Source organism: Dicentrarchus labrax, unplaced genomic scaffold, assembly GCF_905237075.1.
Source record: "Dicentrarchus labrax unplaced genomic scaffold, dlabrax2021, whole genome shotgun sequence".
Taxonomy (NCBI): domain Eukaryota; kingdom Metazoa; phylum Chordata; class Actinopteri; family Moronidae; genus Dicentrarchus; species Dicentrarchus labrax.
Window position 1 is genome coordinate 9251983 of NW_026136713.1, and position 20899 is coordinate 9272881.

At 42.3% G+C, this 20899-nt stretch overlaps 1 protein-coding gene across 1 annotated transcript; it reads left to right on the plus strand.

Moving 5' to 3' along the window:
* Positions 1-1381: 1381 nt before the first annotated feature.
* On the plus strand, positions 1382-15848 carry clcf1 (cardiotrophin-like cytokine factor 1). Its single transcript, XM_051420626.1, has 3 exons — positions 1382-1963; positions 11114-11268; positions 12317-15848. The coding sequence occupies exons 1-3, from the start codon at positions 1945-1947 to the stop codon at positions 13667-13669; spliced, it is 1527 nt and encodes a 508-aa protein (XP_051276586.1). The 5' UTR covers positions 1382-1944; the 3' UTR covers positions 13670-15848.
* The last annotated feature ends 5051 nt before the right edge of the window (positions 15849-20899 follow it).

Genomic DNA, 20899 nt, shown 5'->3' on the forward strand with positions numbered 1-20899 from the left:
AGTGAAAGGTGGATACTACGTCAATTAAAATCTTTATACAGTCTATGGTCTAAATTGTGATTTAGATTTTTGCATGATACAGAAAAGAATTAATGAGGCACGACATAAGATAAAACTCAACTCAAACTAAGAGCCGTGGGGCAAAAATGAACAGTGTGGCCCCTGATAAACCCCTCTGTTCCTTCCACTCTCTGAGCATTGTGTATAGTTTTTCTACATAGTGCTGGATTCACAGAGTAGCCTATAATTTGATTAAATTAATTAATTCAACAGTAAAGCACAAAACAATACCAAAAAAACCAACAAAAAACCAAATAGAACAGGGTCTCAATATATTAAAACTAATTTCAGGTTCTTATCATGTCAGGTGATATTATTATTTAGTGGCGTGTATACTGCCACAAAACCAGTTGACACACAGTAACCCTGGAGCCTGTGGGGCCCCTAAGAGTGCTGAGGCCCCCAGGAGGGTTTCAATCTGAGAGCGACACAAACCGGTCGGGCTATCCGAGTGATTATGGAAGAATTTACCAAGAGGCCCTGACTCCCGTGGGAGCGACAGGGATTTGTTTTTATTTAAACCATTAAACGTACAGATCCAGGACCACCTGGTGATGCGTGCACCTGAGACTCTCTTCCCTCGTGCACGCGCATCAAACCTGCGCGCGCCCCGGTGTGTGCTGCTGTGATATGCTGAGTGACAGCAGGAGGTGAGAGAATAAGATCACCATAATCCCACTGTCAATAAAACCTAAAACCTGAGGAATGAAGGGCAGAGGAAAGAAACTCGGAGCAGCGGGTAAACACTTGTCTTCATCCTCAGAAACAGACTGAATATTCCCTCAGCGAGGGTCCTTTGATAACTTGTGTGGCGACTGAGAGGCCTGTAAATTCATAGTAAATTATTTCTCTCGAAATATCCTCATTTAAGGCCTCTAAATTAAATCATATAGCCTATTCGACTTAATGCGATATCTTGTTATTAATCTATTTTTGTCCATCCTAATAGTTCCTGATAGATATTTGAAAGTTTTAAATAGGCTAATTAGTAAGGCTATTTAAACACTAATTTGGGGCCTATACTTTTGCGTAAAGAAGGCGAGGGCGGAAATTATCGCTCATAATTGTCAATTGAATAATTTGAATAATAAAAGCTAAATTAAAAAGAAAATCTACATAAAAAGAAAAGCAGGTTAACACTTGTGAGAAAGTTGGACCGACAGAGTGATAAAGTAGAGAGAAAGAACATTTTCTGCTTTGCGAGGGTCGCAGGGTTGCCGTGTCCTCCTGGCCCGCAGTGAACTGATCCAGCCGGACTCACACCTTATTAAAGGTCGGCAGATTAAAGATCAAACAGCGGCAGTCGGATCGCGTTCAGGAGGATGACGACGGGAGAGAGACAGAAATGAGTTGTGACAAGTCCCGTGGTTCAGCGGCTCGGGCTCTGATGCGTCAACCCGGTGAATCACCAGCAGCACCGAGGAGGAGGACAACGAAAGAAGGAGAGACAGGGATGGAAAGGAGGGGAGGAAAAAAAAGGAGAAAAGGGTAGAAAGAGAGGAGGAGGAGGAGGAGGAGGTACAAAAAGGCTCCGCCGTCATTCAGTCTGTCACACAGACCACACACACCAAGTCAGCGGACCGTCAATATTTAAGCTCCATCCTGTGACTATCTCCTCTCCAGTGTAACATCTTTAATATGATCAATACATCCGTTTATAGGATCGACTCGACATCACCTGCGTTTTCTCCTTCATCCTCTCCAGAGTTGTCTGAGTGAGGAGGGCAGATTTAATTGAGTCGACACATGCTGAAAAGTTTTTATTTTTTTGCGAACTAATCTTCCAGAGGAGAGGAAACATCTTTATCGGGTTATTTCTGCTGAAATCTGCCAGTGGATGAACTTCTGAGAGCGCAGTGAACGGAATAAAGGGATTTGGAGAAAATGAAAAGGTGTTGCGGAGGTAAGTTCTTTAATTTAATACTATTTATGGAAGTTTTAAAAAAACATAAAAACAGCCAGCAACAGTCTTCCTGTCCTGCTTTGATAATTGTACTTTTATTATTTAGTTGTAATGTTCCTGTCGTTCGTCATTATGAAGATTTAATTTCTATCTATTTTTGCCTACTTTCTAAACTTTATCCTGTCTTGTGGTTTAATTGCGCATAAAAATTGGAGCCAAAACTAAAGAATCTAATTAAAAACTTTATATTCTATTCAAATTCTTGAAACTTTAACCCTGGAAAGAAACTAAAACTGTTAATTTTTTTTTTATTTATTTAATTTCTTCTGCAAATTAGTTGAAAGGTGGTTATAAATCATTTCTTCACATTAAATAATTTATAATGAATAAACAGATAATCAACCTCAAAGGTTATCAAGAAAATAAAAGACACAGGAAGAAAATTACATATCGAACAGGCTCGTGAGGGGAATGTGAGATTAACAGACCACAAAAAGAGAGAGAGGGAGTGAAAAGACTGAAAGAAAATGTGTGTGTGTGTGTGTGTGTGTGTATAAAAGGGGGGGGGTTCTTATTCACAGTAAAAAATGACAGGGGTTGAGGGGGTCAGAGGCAGCTAAAGCCCCTGTCTAGTTAGCTGTCACTGATATGAGAAAGTACATGATTCACGTTAGTCAGGGTGTGAGAGGACACACACACGCACACACACACACACACGGACACATGCACGCACGCACACACACACACACACACACTTTTCCCCCTGGGAAGACTGGTGCGGCTGCTGCTCCGTGTCTAGGAAAGGAAGGAAAAGGAGGTGAAAGAAAGAGGGAAAGACTGAAGGATGTGTGATGAAATGATGCTCTAGACAAAAGATCACCAAGTTCCTCTCCTTCTCTGTCTGTCTCTCTGTCTCTCTCTTTCTCCCTCCCTCCCTCCTCCTGCCATCCTCCCTCGCTCCCCTCGTCCCGTCAAGGTGGTCACTTCATGTGAACCAGCCGGCCGACAGCAAATTTGGTGTAACTATAGAAGGACAATAAATAGAGAGCTGAGAGCAGAACAGACTGTTTCTTCCTGTGATACTCAAAATAACAGAAAACTTGGTTGTTGAAGAACATGCTGACTTTGACACACACACACACACACACACACACACACGCACACACACACACACACACACACACACCTCCCCAGGTAGACACAGAAACCTTTTCAATACATATACCCATCCCTCTCTTTCTTACACACACATTTACAAACACACACAGATGCAGACACACACACACACACACACATATAATACCACCGCAAACACACACACACACACAGATGCAGACACACGCCACACACACACACACACACACACACACACACACACACACACACACACACACACACACAGACAAGGCCTGTTATTGCTGGGAGGGTTGAATTAGTGTCGGTGTGTTACAGATAAAAGTGTTAGTGTGTGTTGGACCAGCGAGCTCAAACACACCGACCGGCCAACAGGAGGAAACAAAGGAAGAGTGAAGAGAGAGAGAGAGAGAGAGAGAGAGAGAGAGAGAGAGAGAGAGATATGAAGAGAGAGCAGGGGATGTGGAAAAGAGAGGAAAAAGTGAACCTTTCACATCTTTTGATTCGCTCAGCACCATCCTCAATTCTTCACAGTATATATATATATATGGATGTCAGAAGGATGTGTGGTGGTGAAGGGGGTGAGGTGGGTGGGGGTGTGTGTTGGGAGCGAGAGAGAGTAAAGAGAGGTAGATAAAAGTAAATAGAGAGAGTGAGAGAGGGAGGGAGAAGCAGAGAGGAACTGGCGGTAGAGGGGTTAATGCAGTGCAGATTCCCGATTGACAGAAGTTAGCAGCACCCAGAGGGAAAGAGAGAGGAGAGAGAAGGGGGGAATGATATAAAATGAGTCGGTCACGCTTTGAACAGTTACACATGCTGTTTACATTTTTCCCAAATTAACATGGCCCCTCGCTTCAGAAAACTCTCCCTCACCGGCTCCCTCTCTCTCCCCTCCACCAACTCCTTTTCCTCTCCCTCCTTCCTTGCAAATCCTCTCTTCTTCCTCCTCCTCCTCCTCCTCCTCCCCTCTGTCCCTATCCTTCAAGACCCTAAAATATCTTTCCTCACTCTCAGATCCAGATTCAGATCCATTACTGAAGTAACCGTAGTAATACCACTATATAGAGGATACTCTTTAAAGTGTTAAAATCATCATCTAAATGCCCTTGAAGCATTTTAATGTTGTGGCAGGTCGGCTAATTTAAAGTTTTTATGTACTTTTACATATTTAAATAGCTGTATAACGATGTATCATATATTTTAAAAGCTCATTTTAGATTTATAAAATCTTTATCTGCAAAGTAACTACAGTTCGTAGAAAAACTGTAGTAGAGTGAAAAGTGCAATATTTACCTCTGAAATGTAGTAGAACTGAAGTACAAACTCGCATATATTTAAATACTCAAATAGATTGATAACTTAATTCGCTCACGCACAGTAACAGTAACAAGAGATACGGTCAGACAGCTCACAGTAGACAACAAACACATACTGCCACAACAACACAACACAAACTAACACATACTGTATTCCTCATTACATTAGTGGAGCTCAGAAGGCAATTAATGAACACACAATACATTAATACAATCAATCAATTTAAAGGGGCAAACAATTAGATATAAATGTTCTTTCGGATGTTATGTCATAAAATTACAGCTTTTCTAAATCACAATTTCCTAAAGTCCAAGGTGACTCCTTCAAAACACCACGAGCAAAAAGTCCAAAAACCCAAATATATTCTGTTTACTATCAAATAAGAGAAAGACGCAGCAGCAAATTCTCACATTTGAGAAACTGGAGAATATTTTAAATGTTTCCTTGAAATTTTCTTCCTTAAGAATAGTTTTACTATTAACTGACTAAATTGTTGCAGTGGCTCAAAAGTACAACACATTACACTCTGTTACTTTCCATCACTGCTTTCCTACTTTCCTCTTAAAGCAGAACATTCAGCAGCGGGTTCTTGTCTGATTCTCTTTTTAGGTATTTTTTTTAAAGAGAAAACAATGAGGTGGAGATTTGGAGTAGCCGGGAGAGGAGGAGGGGGGTGGGGGTGTTAAGAGGTAAATTAAAAACCGAAGGTCTGAAAAAGGCGAACGAGGGGATGAAAGATGTTGACGGAAGGAAGGAGTGGAGCCAATTAGTGAAAGGAAGAGAGGGTAACGGTAATTAGGGAGAGAAAGGAAGGAGACTTTAGAAGTTTAAAAGTTTGATGTTTCAGGAAGATTTAGGGAGAGGGGGGGACAGATGAAGCGACAAAGAAATTGAAACCAAACATGGCGATAAAGCATGGAGCGACTGGAATCCACAGATTTAAAAAAAGAGACACAGATAGATTGGCTTATAAGGTGAAGAGGGAGACGGACAACGGGGGTAAGAAGGGGAACAGAGGATGTCGAGTTTACGACCAGCGAGAAATAGTTGCATGGAGACTTTCTGGGCATAAACATAATTTTATTGGATTTTCTTTTTATATGTGTGTTTTCTTTCGCCTTTGTTTTTTGGGTCATTGATGTTGTTTGGCAACTCCGGTGTGTGTCCAGTGCCAAGAGGATCAATTTGAAATTCAGTATGAACAAACTCCAGAGGAAGGAATCTCATGGGAGAAGTGATGGGAAAAGTGTGTGTGTTTGTGTGCTTGAATACACAATGGTTTGTTTATATGTATTTATTCAGTGTAACGTCTGTGCATACATGGATCTATGCTCCAGTGCACAATCTGGATTCATATGTGTGCACGTTGGTGTGTGTGTGTGTGTGTGTGTGTGCGTGGGTGCGTGTGTGCATGTTTGTGTGTGTTGAGTTAGGGAAGGAATGCATATTTGATTGAGTACAGACTGCACATAAATCTGGCCTTTAAGTGTACACAGACACACAACACCGACCCTGACCCCAGACTGTCAACCCCCCCCACCTCCACTCACCTCGCCGGCAGTCCAACGCGTGTCCACCTCCACTGTGGCTCCATCAGTCTGTTTGCATGTTTTTTGCCCCCAGCGTCCTCCACAGGTGTGTTTATGTTTAGGGTAAGTGTTATGACAGAAGGCAAAATTGCCACCAGGTACAGTGCAGCAGAATAATAAAAAAACTATGCAAGAGACAAACAACTCCTCTGGGTTTGGCTCCGATGGGTCTTTTCTGTCAACAAAGCCACAGTGAGCCTCCAGCTCTGACTCTGACACGTCAGCGGGATGACAACAAATATGCAAGACAAGTCAGAGGATGGAAGCACATTCTGAGAAAGAAATGTGACACCTGTGAAGTAAAACAAAAGTGGTCTCAGATACCAAATTTAAAAGTAACTCAATATAACCACTAACCAAAGTAATCACATTTAGTGGCCATACTGTAATTTAGTAATAATGAATGATGAACTGACCTGAAGTGTGTTGAGAATCATTGTTGACTTTGGCAACATATTTGTGAGCCAATATTATAAACTCTTACTAACTGTTTCTGGAGATTTCAAACATATACTGCAGACTTCTTCACTGAATGGAAATTTCATCAGGAGTCATGCGTGCAGAACTTTGGTTGGTTCAGCGAAGAAGACTGTGGGATACGAATGAGAGTTTACGCTGCATTCACACAAATGTCGGAATAATGGGAAGTTTTTCTTTCTTCTTCTTCCCAACTTGTGACTGAACACTCATTATTCCAAAGTGGTTAACCCCACTGATAGCCCTGTATGACCTAAGTAGTTAATAAATGAAATCCTACTGTTTTAAAGTGCATAGCTCATTTTAATCTAAATAAACTGAATCTATTCTTTTAGTGTTAATATTGGATTTTATTTAGATGTCACCACCAGTGATGGACGATTTGCAGCCGTTTCCCAACCATTTGTGGACAGTTTCAGCTGTCAGACAATTCTTTATGTCTCTGACTTACAATTACAACTAGGAGACTAACAAGAACCTTTTTTGCTGACTGTGCTGTTGTAAATCACATTCTGAATGATATGACTTCAACCTGGCATTAGAACGTTTTATCACAGAAGCTTTTTATTTTTTACAATGCACATGTGGCAGTTTGGAAATGATCTCATATTATGAACTGAACTGAGGCTCTATGTTCCCAGATCTTCAGTATGTCCAGATTGTAATTAGATTCATTTCACATTAAAATATTTTACATTAAAAACAATTCAGGTAAATCAGATGTATAAGTATTTATATGATATAGATGTGTCTGCAGACTCTCAGATTGGATTGAAATCTGCCTTTTAAGTCACTCTAAACATGATATATAACATCTCACATCATTTTTGTCCCTAATGTTGTCTAATATTGTCCTCCAGTGCAGCAGAGGAGCTCTGCACAGTGGCTAGATAACACTGAAGTGTGACGAGTGAGAGGACATAGCCTGCAGCATGTTGTTTTGGTTCTGGGAAACACTTTTTTTCCCCCAAATCAGGCGGCATGTTTTGATTAAATACTTAAATCTTGTCAAAGTTTTACGATGTGTGCTCCCCAAAAATATAGCATGACAATATACTGCAGTCATCCTAATCAAAGTCGCACTGGAAATGATAAACATCTAATTTGGACTGGATTCTCAACATCTACATACTGATGTTTCCTCTCTGTTTAAGACCTCTTTCAAGTGGTTAGAGCAATGGAGGGCAACCTCTTCTGGCACTTGAGCTAGTTTTTCCTGGACCAGACTGGAGAGATTAACTTGCACATGGTTTTCCCACAATACCAAATTCTGTTTAAGTGCTTGTTTAAAACCTCAAATGGTGGTGCATGTTGGGAAAGATGAAATACTAGTCCTCTCGGATGGAAGCGGTACAACACCCACAAACACTGGGTCACTGGTTTACCAAAACATCGTCTGGAGTGTAAAATGTCAAGTGTGTTACGAGGCCCTTCTCGGCCCTGAACACAACCTTGCACCCCAAAATTCAACTGTGAACCCTGACCCTGCGCTGATGTCTAATTCGGACCTGTTTGGAGCTCAGGAGCTCCGGCGCCTGATCCTCATGTTCAGCTCTGTATTGCAGATGGCAGCCAGACTCCCGAGTGCCAGATCTGACTTTACATCAGCGAACAAACGGTAGATAAAAAATACGATCTGTTGTGAGTAATGGAGCTCCCCTGTGTGCGCGTATGCGTAACCCTAATAGGTACGTGTGCCAAAATGTGTAGAGTCACACACACATAAGTGCACAGAGGCGGGTCACGGTCGGCCGTTGTAGGGAACCCCTGTGTTGCTGTAATGCAATCCTCTCGCGGAGAATGTTCTGGTTTCAACCCTGCCCTGCGGAGTGTGCTTCCACTGCCAGGTACACAGACACAGCCCCAAGCCTGCAGGGCTCCCCTTGAAGTCGGGCTATATGCCGACTATAGTCTAGTTACTCAATATAATATAACAACAACATGGCTCTGGGTTTGAATTATCTCAGTTTACTCGTACAAAAGAGTGGTTGTTTTAAGCCACAGCGCAGGATGCTTTTAGACATGTCAGTGCTCAATCAAAACAACAAGAGACTTTCACGTCTGGTAATCATCTCCGAGCATGTGGCTGAAGACAAAAGCAAACGGTTTGGAACAGTTTGGGTTGATTTATGCCAAGGAGAATTTTCTTTCTCCTTCTTCTCCTCTTTTTTTGGGTACCTGTTTATTCCTTCTCAATGCGACCCTTTTTGCACACTGTGTGTCCTTTTCCTTCAGGGCTGTTGAACTCTGAGAGTCAACGATTTCGTGTTGATTTTGGGGTGTTTTGATGCTAATGGCGGGAGGAGACCGTAGCTTGATGAGCTCCAAATGTTCAGGCGTTGCTGAAAGATGCTTATTGCTTCTGACAGGTGATGAGGCTTTTGCGGTTGAGGGGATGGGAGAAGGCTTGGCTGACGGGGGCCGTCTTAGTTGATTGATTTCAAGGTGTGTGTGGGAGCATGTGGGAGTTAACCGGGCTCAACCACAGTGTTTTTGAAAATAGTCCGGAAGGATGCTTTGATGTAGCCGACAACTCAGGGTCAACAGGTAGTGGAAAAGTTACCAGCGATGAATGAGGCAGTTTTTTTCTTTTTCTTTTAAATCAAGCGGCTGGGGAGTTGTTTTCTCCATGTCACTCCATGACAAGCATTTCTAATCCTATTTTAATTTGAAACTGCCAGTTTCCCAATCTGTCATTCAAGCTGTCATTACTACTGATGTAATTTGTTGAATACAACTTGTTTTCAGTGAGCTCAAGCGTGTTAGACGGGTTTGGAAGCAGAATACGTTACTTTAAAAATGTATGTCATCATTGTAATTTGTAACATAATCAAATAGATTAATTTTACTTGTCAGTGTATTCTGATGGGTTGTTTCATTACTACTTAGACGGCACACTACACAAAAATAAAAAACAACAAATTTCTCTTAATTTCTCTACCAGATGTGACCCAGAATTTCTTGCTCTTCTGCAACTATAACACATTCTTGTTTTACGTATCACAGCAGCCAATACATAACATCATTAAGTTTCTACCCAACCCTGTTTGGGAGTGCATACCGACACGTCAAACGTAAGCGGTTGAGTCAGAGGAAAAAGGTGTTGACTGTTTTAGGTTAGAACTTGTTTTCTTAGAACCACTGAAAAAGTGTTGAAGGTAAATGTTTTGTGTTCACTTAAAATCTCTTTGTCATCCTGTGGGGCCCCCGTCATGATGTATAGATGAAAGAAAAAGAAAAAAGGGGCAATAGAGGGAGTGTAGGAGAGCTAATCAGGGTTAATTGGCTGCTGTTATTTTGACCCCGGGCAGAAAAGAGATAAGCACGCCGAGAGAAGAAAGGGAAGAAAGGTGGGGAGGTGAAAAAGGTATGATGAGAAAGAAAGGAAGGTTTGCGGTGTGACTAGTTTAAGAGGATATAAATCGGTGAAGCAACGGGGTGAGTCAGAGGCAGACAGAGTGGGCTAACGAGAGAAAGGTGACAGGGTCACACAAATTGTGCAATACATATTTCACACCTGTTGAACAGCAGCATGTTTTGCCCATAATTTCAAGCATGAATCATTGCCTACTGTCTGAATGTCAGGAGGATGAGAGAGCACAGGGAGGATGGAAAAGGATGACAGAGAGCAGAGACGATGAAAGAAATGTGTGTCGCGCTCGAGCGAAAGGGCCGAGGAAGTGTTGAGAGAGAGTGTGAAAGTGAGAGCGTCCAGAGACAGCAAGCATGGGGATGAAGAGGAGTGGACGTACATGGAGTTCCTTAACCATCTTTCAGCTCCAATTTTCTCAGTTTGAAACCAGAGACTAAAAGGTTCCCAGTGTTACAACCCCCCCCCAAAAAAAAAAACACACACACACACTCAAAATGAGTGTATACACTCACAGAATTGTGAATTTAATCCACATATATAATTACGGCTACAAACATTCTCACAAACACTCACACAGTTACATGAAACACCCACACAAACCCTCGGAAACCTAAACAAGTCCACAGCAAAGATACAACTGATACAAACACATTAATGTTTGTGATTGTAAAGAAAGCCACATGTCTTTGTTTTGGGGATATCAGTCAGGAATGAACATATGTATGTGTGTCTATGTGTGCGTGTGGTGCATTGAACATAGAAGCCATTTATCTGACTGTCTGAAGCCATTAAGAGAGGTTTTATTTGAAGCCAGAGTAAACCTCCGACAGCCAGAAACCTCTAAAATTAGATTGGAAACGGAAAAAGCTTTATTGGCAGTGTCAGATGACTCTGACCTGGCAATATGTAAACAGATGAGGCCATCGCCATAGAGACAAAGAAATAAACCAGAATAATTGTAAAAAATCCTATAAACAGAGTGATGGTGCAGCGCCTGGACACTGTTGCTGGATGTGATTTTTGTCTGTTGAGCTCTCAAATCATCAAATTTATTAAAAACCAACTATCCAAGTTAAATAATCGCGAAATGTCTGAGAAAATAATGTTTGAGATAAGTTTCACCTCATTGTTATGATTACAAATACCTCTGCAGTGTGTGTTAATTAGCACTTGGACACCCATGGTGTGTGTCACTAAAGAAACATCTCACACTGTCTGTCTGAGCTTTAATCAGTCATTCATTTTTTAATTTCTCCACAGTCCATCAACCCCAGCTTGTCTTGCTATTGGCTGCTGCCATGGCAACGGCCCTGGATTCCTCACACACGCTGGCCAGTGAGAGGAGTTCGATAGAAAGCACATACGAGCTGACCAAATACCTGGAGTATCAGCTCAAGGAAATCAAAGACATATATGTGAGTAATTTTTATGTGATAGGAACTTATTTGATCAAAGCCGACAATGAACCACTTTTGCATATATATTCACTTTGTGAGTAATAGCTAATCTCTGAAGGAACTTAATCACAATCTGAAACACTGCCACAAAGGTTTTCATTAAAGTGGCTGTAATTAATACTTTTAAAATAAGAATGTATTAATGACAAATGTTGAAAACAATTTAACAGTGTTAAAGGGTCGCTCATAGTGATGAACCTATTGTACTGATATTATCACCTGAATCTGCAGCTCTTCTTGGCTTTACTGAGCTTTATAGTGAGTTTCAGCTCATTGTTTAGCTTTCTGTGCTGCAGCAGGTCTCTGTTTTCAGTGTAAAACCTCTAAAATCCTACCTGCTCAACACCAAACTGCAGGCAGACACAGTTAGAGACTAGCTGGTGAACATCATTTAGCAGATAAACAGCCTGATATTTCCCTTAGGATCCGATAGAGGTAAAAAAAAACAGTAAATATATATAGACTTTTATTCATCAGGTGGCCAGAAAAACACGTCTCCAAAAGACTGTTTGCTAAGAAGTTCACCATACAAACTGTCTCCATTATCCCAAAAAAAGTTACCTAAATAAATAAAGAATCAGCTATTGCAGGTTTAAGCAACTAGTTTGACATTTTGAGAAATACCCTTATGCAACCAGACTATTTTGAAAGAGAAAACAAAGCCAAACTGCAAAATCACTGTTACTGTGAACATCCGCCCAGTGTAGAGGTTGACTTCCCAGTTCAACTTTGACCTACTCTACTTGTCTACTCCTGTGTATTGAGGGATTATTGCAGACATGACAGCAGCACCTACTTTCAGTTTAACCTCAAAATAAAGTGGTTTAGATTTAAGAGGCTTAACTGATGTCTGATCATCTATTCACTTGTGTTTCGTGGCCTGAAGAACTGAACCGTGAAGCTGTAAATGTTATTAAGAATGATGGCCCAAACTATGAAGACAAGTAATAAACCAGAATCCATTAAACTTTCTCATCCTTTCTTCATCTTTGTATATCTCCTCCAGCTGACCTATCTGGGTCCTCCATTCAACGAGAAAGACTTCTCCCCTCCACGACCCAACAGTACAGCTCTGTCCCTGCCCAGTGCCGCCACCCGCCTGGAGCTGTGGCACAGCCTGGAGAATCAAGCTCGGCTCGCCCAGAACCAGAAGGCCTACTCTGTCCTGCTGGCAGCCGTCAGAGAGTTAGCCCGCTCCACCCTCTGCCCCTCCCTCAAGATCTCCCTGCTGCACTTTTGCACAGGCCTGGATGGGCTGCTGGGCTCCATATCTGCACTGATGACCACACTCGGTTCTGCACTTCCTCCTCCATCTACAGACATTGGAAGTTACGCTGGAGAACTGCAGTACCCCCAAAGGGGGGCAGGGGGCGATAGACCAGCTCCACTGATGAGCCAGAGCCTTTACAGGTCCAGAGCCGGGACCAGGGCCGAGTCCGGTCAACGTAACAGTCAAAGAAGAAGCGGGACGAGGGTGGTCACTGGGGAGAGCGACGACAGTGTCACCTCAGACCGGGTGGAAAAAAGGAGAGGGAAAGAGGGGAGGAGAGCAGAGGCGACAGCAGCTGGAGGAAGGAGTGGTGGATCAAGGGAGAAGGGAAGAGGAGAAAGAGGGAGGAGAGGGAGGAGGGAAGAGCCCGAGAGCGGGAAATGGACTGTCGGCAAAGACGAGAGTAGAGTAGGAGAGGAGGAAGAGGAGGCACTGGAGCAAGAGGGAGGGGTGGAGAGATGGGGGACAAGGAGAAGGTTGTTGAGCATCAATGAGGATGGAGAGGAGGAGGAGATGCAACCTGAATCCAGGGTAGTAGTGTCGTATCCGGGCACAAAAGGCTCCACCTCCCTTCGACAACCGACTCTCCAAACCAACAACATCAACCAGTACAGCTACAACCTGAACTCACGTCACCCTGACACATTCAGAAAGGAAGATGGGTTTATTGTAGAAACAGGCAGGGGGTTAACGGTGGAGGAGGAGAAGCAAACCGACATGGAAGCTACCTCCTCTTCCTCCACTTTCCATCATCAACGTCGGCCTCCTCGCTCCCTCCTCTCCCCCACCCTCCAACCTCCTCTGTCCACCCTATCCCTCCTCTACCAGTTCGGTGCAGGTGAGGAGCACACCCTCCTCCCACAGCCTGTCCCTCTGTCTTTACAAAGGGGCACCTCACTCCTCTCGCCTCCTCTGACTCCGCTCCTGTCCTCCACCTCCTCGTCGTCCTCCTCACTGCTGTCGGTGCGGCCGACGATGAACGACTTCGCCAGGAAGGTGGAGGGATTTTGGATATTGCGAGAGCTGCAGAGTTGGTTGTGGCGATCGGCGAAGGACTTTAACCGCCTCAAGAAGAGACTGAGAGGCTGAGAGACTGAGACAGGAAACACGCAAGTGCAGTATATCGGTAATCTATTACTTGCACAAAGACTGAGTGGAAACAAACTGAGAGCTTTAACAGACAAAAGCACATAAACACATTCATGCTTAACACATTCATTCATACAGTACTGGAATAAGTGAATGAAGGACTTTTTGGCAGGTCACCAGAAGTGCTAATGGAATATAACACACACAAAGCCAACACATTACCAGCACTGTCACCCGCCTAATGCACATAGCAGCTCATTCAGCGAGACACACTGAGACTGGGCCTAGTTACCGGACTTCACGGCTCATAGATCAACAGAAATACCACTGTAGGTGGTTAGACACACACGCACACACATATGCACACACATAGGGGCAGACTGAGTGACAGGCAGAGAGACAGACAGACAGTGCAGCCATTGAGAGAGAACGCTGATTCAGTGACCCCTGATGTGTGAATCAGCAAACATTCATTTTCTCTAAAGGAAGAAGGGAAACTTTCTGAAAGGGTGTAAGACAAAGGGAGAGAAGGAAATGACCAGAGGGATGAAGAGGAGGAGAGGAAGAGGCAGAAAGAGGAAGACGGGAGGAGGCGTGAGTCAGGGGATGAGCACAGGAAATAACGGGCAGAGGGGTACTGCTGAGTAATCAGATGTCGGTTACCGTAACTCTACAACAGCGCTACACATACTGTCCAGACACACACACACACACACACACACACACACACACACACACACACACACACACACACACACACACTTATTGGTGATATTGGGTGCCTTAACATACCCTTCTCTTCTATTCTGCTTTTAATTCAGTGCTCATTCATTTGTACAACTTTTTAATGATTTCATTCCATAGCAAATAAATATTTAACATAATCTTTCAATGTTTTATAGTAGTAATAGTAGTCCAAACATTTGGGGAAATATACTAATTTGCTTTCTTGCTGAGAGTAAGATGAAAACATGAATTATACCACTCTCCTGTTTGTGCACTAGATATGAAGAGGGAGCCAATGGGTGGCTAGCTTGGCTTAGCATAAAGACAGGAAACAGAGAGAAACGGCTAGTCCTGGCTGTAGTCTGATCTAACCTACCTTAAGATCACTAATTAACACGCAATATCTTGTTTGTTTAATCCTGACAAAACAAAGATTTTAAAATGAGTGGATTCTTGTGCTAGGCACTTTCATTCTGTGTATGGGTTACAAAAACAGGATATAATGTTGGTGAATATGTCACCTTTGATCAGAGCCAAAATAGCTTTTATCCTCTGCCGTCAAGCTTAACTTAAAACCTAAAAATGAATCTATGGCAGCTACGTGAATAGGCTTTGTAGCTACGTCATAGCTGATGTGCAAAACGTGAACATGTTGGGGCGGTGGCGGATAGGGAGATGCCATGATATCAAATGTCACAAATAACAACCTGTGACTGTGATAGTATCTGCAGCGGGACTTCTTTCAACCCATTGCTTTGACTAATCTAGCTTCTGTCTTTATGCAAAGTTAACTGTCTTCTGTCTCCACTTCAGGGCTGCACAATTAATCGTAATATAATAAAACTTTCAAAGTGCGATATCCAAATCACAGAAGCAATTTTCTTGACAAAACCACATTATAATGAAGGTCTGTCCTACAAATCAAACAATGTTTGTTTGTTACAGACCTCAACAAATGTCACATCATCATGATTTTAATAGTTTCTTCAGTGAAAATGAAAATTGTGATGCAAAAATGATCATTCCCACTAAACGTGAACTATATGACAATCGTGGTATTTCCCATAATAACCACAATATGATTTTTCCACCATACTGTGCAGCCCTACTCCAGTTTCATATTTAACAAAAACATATGAAAGTGGTATTATTCTTTTCATCTAACTCTCAGACAGAAAGCAAATAAGCATTTAAACTACTTCAACCATCTATTCTGTGCCTTCTAAAACATGAAATCAGAGACTTTTTCCCATGGCAACTTACAGATGGCTTAATTTCTTTTTCAAAACAAATCTATTGTTATGTCTTTGCAATGTGCCTTGGATGATGTGGCTAAAGGTTATAGACCATATCTCTGTAATATTTATTGAACAAGATGTTTATTTATTTTTCTCCAGTGTGAAAATACTGTATCGTAACTCAAGAGAGAATAAATACTAGCTTTTGTACAGAGCGCTGTGTTATTGGTCATTTGGGAGCCCATTGGGAGGGGAGACAAAAAAGAAATGCATATGGGATTTTTGTTTGCAATGGTTTTAGTTTTATAGGGATGGTTTCGGGTGATTGGCACAAGGGGAGAGGAGTTTGGGGTCGGGCGTTTTCTAGAAAACAAAGGCCGGCTCACATTCACGACAAAAACCAGAGTGAGCGAGGCGGGTTATGAGAGAGTTTTTATTTGTCTGTCCTGGTGAAAATTTACGATCTCTCGTTTTTCCTTTCATCTCTCTCTTCCCACCTCCCACTGCATCGTCCCTCCTCCCACTTTTCTTTCTTTTCTCATCACACTATCTCACGAAGCTCGTCTTCCCCCAAAAAACATCCCTCTGACCTGTGACAGTGAGGGATTTACATGAGCACAAACAGGCACAGGTACAAACACACCCCTCATAATCCCACCAACCGCCCGGCTCTGTTGTTGTGTCTGTCTTTCAATGCCGCCGTTATCCCTGTCTCTGTCACTGCATCTGCCTCTTATCGTTTTTTGCACATCCCTTCTCTTCTATACCGACTCTTTTATCGCCTCCTCACCTGTTATCTTCTTTCTTTCTTGTTTGGCTTTATAGCTCTTGACTTCGCTTTTTTCCCACGTGCTCTGCAGTTCTCTGGCTCCCTCTCCTCGGCCCCAGGCCACATATTAAAGGATCAATGAGTATCTCCCTTCCATCACCTCCGAGGTACACACCTGCACACACCTGCACACACCCACCCTGACAAACACACAAATGTGGACCGTGTGATGACAAACAAGTGCACACATGAACCTTAAAAAGCAAAGTTAGCCGAGCAGGAAGTGACTTAAATGGGAGGTCGACTGTGTCAATGCTGACACATCGTCACACATGACTTTCACTAAGTGGGGGAAAGGGTTAATGCTGACAGAGACATTACACATATGTATACACACATACACACACACAAGACAGTGTGTTTTTTACATTCAGTAAGCAATGACTGAGGGGCCGCCAGTAGTCAACAAAGACAGCTTTGTACGGTCTCTGTGTGTGCGTTTATCTGTAAATGTGTGTGTGCGTATTGTTTGCCGTGTGTGGGCTTGTAAGCGCAGCACGTGTGTGAATCATTATCGCTATGTGTCAGAATTTTGTTGGAATGAGGCTTGTCATGCATAGCTATCTAACAGCCATCACTCACCGTTGTCTTTCTCTTTCTCTTTCTGTCTGTCTCTCGCTGTCAGCGAAGCAGAGACAAATTGCTGTAACTAATACGTAACAGGATAGCCAACCCAGTTTGTATGACTCAGCTGGCAAGGCCTTCGATACGAACAGATACTGTGAAGATACTGTGAGTTACAAGGTATCGACATTATTGGCTCTGCTGCTCAGACAGGCCTGTCTGTCTGATTGTCAGGCTGTGATCTAAGACTTACAGAGGAGTTGTTACGACCTACAGAGGAGTTGATGTGCCGGCCATCTTGTTGAAGAACTTTTTATTTGCTCTTGGAGAGCACGTCTCCACACTTCACCTCATTTTAGTCTTACAGAAAGATTTGGGGAAATTCCTCCGTGTCCCCCTATGGAGGTCCAGTGCTACACATCATGTTGAATGATAGTCGGATACTGACATCATTTCAGGATGTATAAAAAAAAACTTTTAGGACACTGCTCTGATTTCGCATTGTAAACCTATTAACCAGAGATATTTTTATTTCACGTCCTTTTACCAGTCAAAAAAAAGTTTAATAAAAGCTATTTTATTTATAAAAGCTATTTTATTTATACTTTTAATTTTTGTATAGTTTTCTATTTTAGTGTATGTCTAATGTATGTTTGTATGCTGCTACCGGATGCTTGAATTTCCCTCGGGATAAATAAAGTATCTATCTATCTATCTATCTATCTATCTATCTATCTATCTATCTATCTATCTATCTATCTATCTATCTATCTATCTATCTATCTATCTATCTATCTAAAACCTGGCATCTGCATTACCCACAATGCAACTCCACCGCTGACTTCAATTGGTGATTTGGGACATCAATTGAGGCAATTTATGAGACTTTAAGCAGCCTCCTCTGGCGCCTAAAAGGCTTTATACAACTGTTTTTACATTTACAGTAGAACTCCCCAAGACCTGCAAACACACTTTGATGTGTGTAAAATTGGTGGAATTTCCCCTTTAGGACTATTTATTCTGTCTAGGATTTGTATACTAATAGTAAGAATCTGGATAACCCACTACATCGACAATGGAAGTTGAATCACTTTAAGGCGTGAACTGTTATAAAATATTAGACTCTAAAAGGTCAACTATATATGGAATTGTCCAAGCATTTTGGTGAGAAACATCTAATCGTAAGCTAAATCTTTGGCATGCACAGCTAACAAACAGCTACATCTAAAGATTATGCTTTGTAGACAGTTGAAATACATTCAACAGTCAATTGAATCCATTTTGGATTCATTCAGTAACTGTGGTGTAGTGTTTTCCCAGTTGTTACAGCTCTGATTCATTCCACTCAATGGCTTCTTCTACATAGTGGTATCCAAGTATATCGCAGTAGTCCTATTTATAGCCATCCTCCATACCAAACTGACAGAGACATAACATGGTTCCTCAGAAACAAAGTTGAAACAATTAAGACTGATGTCCATAATGTAACCTATACTATCATTTATCTATATGGGAGACTTGCTTTACACATTTTTTGAGATTTCAACAAAAATATTTCTTGCCAGTGTCTGAAATGTACCAGTACCCTTTTTATTGAGTACCGCCACCTCTGGTGAGCTTGGCCATACCCACCATTGAGGTCAATAGTGAAATATTTGTCTACAAACAACTGCTTTGATGCTTTGATGCATACCCCAAAAGCCCCTCTTACAAGTTTGGTTTCTAGACCTCTGTATTTCTAAAACTCTTCATACAGCAATGATGGCGGGGTACTCATAAATAACTGCATAACTACGTCTCGTGTAAACATGTAGCTCGCTTAAAACTAAGACAACAGCAATGAAAATGTCCTTGTTTTATTTGAAATGGCAAAAGAATGAGGGGTTAGGGTCATGTTGTGTTTAGGGTTTGGGTTGTGCTGAATTGGGGTACCTTTTTTGGTCCATTTCAAGCACCCTTTCTAGCTCTTCTGCTGCCACATTCTTCATGCTCTGATACAGAGGTGAGTGAAACACCTGTTAACACTTAAGTTGTGTGATGGCTCAAGTAACAAAGAGAATCACAGAACAAAATATTTATGTTATGTAGTGAGAACGTTAAAAAAAAATCTGAATATAATATAAAGGTTAGAAAATTACCAGGGAGTTGTCTGAATGCAGTAAAAAGTACACGTTCCCCTCCTAAAACTATAAATCACCTACTGAGGTAAGGATATATCAGTCAATAGGCCATACAAAAGAGGGCTCTATTGTCTATTAAAGGCCGTCTTTCTTGATGATTTTAGCATCACACGCTGATTTCTGTGTGTGTGGTGGCATTATTGAAGCTGTCCAATAAGACCAATCTCCCCAGAACTTGTGTGTGCCTTTAAGATACACATACGCACTCGTCGAGCCGTTTCTCGGACCTCCTCTTCTTCCCCGTCTGTCTTTCTCTCTCCCATTTCCTCTTTATCCTTTTTTTTGTCACACTCTGTCTCACAATATTTTTTCCATATGTCTCTCTGCCTCCCCTCACCGTGTCCATCCTTGTGCCATCCTCTCTAACCACATGAGTCGCCATTTTGTGTCATTTTGTGTCATTCTTGCTTCATTTTCTCCCCACGTGTCCCCTTTTCCCTGCTACAATCAAACCCTTTCACGCTTTCCTCAAATTCCCTCGGCCACCCCCGCGTTCTCTCCCTCTTTTTCCATCTGTCTATCTCCTTCGCTCTTGTCTTCTGTCCGTATCCTCTTCCCTCTCCCTCCCTCTCTGTTCTGCTCACCTGCAGCACATAAAAATTCCTCTTTTCTTTCTCCAGAGGATTGTTCAGTCGCTTTGGGATTTACTGCATTCCTCTATGTTTTCTCTCCCTCTTTCTCTCCATATCTGTCTCCCCGTGTTTCTCTCCATTTTGGCAGCACTACACAGCGTTTGATTCAGCCTATCTTCTCTTTTGTCTTTTTAACACATTTATATCCCTCTTTAAGCCCATCTCTGTTTTCTTTCTCCATCCGTCCCTGTCGCTATAATAACACAAAATAATCCTATACCTGTCGTTTCCATGACCCCACCTTAATTTTTTTTTTTTACTCAGTAAGCACCCACTTTACCTGCTCCACCTGGCCTCTCCCTCCTGCTGGGTTTCTGCCATGAGTTGGAACATCCCGCCTCCACTTACTTAGCTGGAGGGCGCAGGGTTGGGCTGCGGCTTCTCACTGCCGTTTTTGGGTTGGTGGAGGTGGAGGGGCGCTCCAGGGCCTGGGGCCTGGGATGAGGTTGATTTATGAGTTAATCAATTGGTCGTCCGTGTGAGTGAGCAAAACCGCAGAGGTGTGTGAGCTCTTTCATGTCACTGTCTGTGCTTGTTGACTTAGTCCCTTAGGAAAACACCAAGAGCTGTCATTCCCCATGTTGCTCGGCTCCTCAACATGTTTTCAAAAGCAATTAGGGAGAAAATGGGGCTGGGTGTTCATTCATCTGATGGTTGAATGGCTTGTATGTGTGGCTGTTCATGTGTGGTTAGAGAAGTCTTACCTGACCATGAAAGGCAGTGTCATTACACAAGTGCACAAGGTAAATTTTGGCCTTCATAACAAACTCACAGAAACAAGCCATGATTTATTATGTCAATTTTTCAAACTCTTATAGGTAATGTGACAGCAAACAATTTTCCGACAGTACTTACACACCCAACGGACTCAGAGCAACATGCACATCCCACCAGAGTTTTCTTTCTCACCACTTGTTGAAACTTTTCAATAGCGTTTTCCTAAGAAAAATACCTTTGGCTCTTTCACTTGATTGATGATGAGACGATGTAAGATGTAAAGGAGTGGTGACTTTCTAGACCGCTAATTCACATCATCTCTCCGCTATTTCACGCTGGGTAAG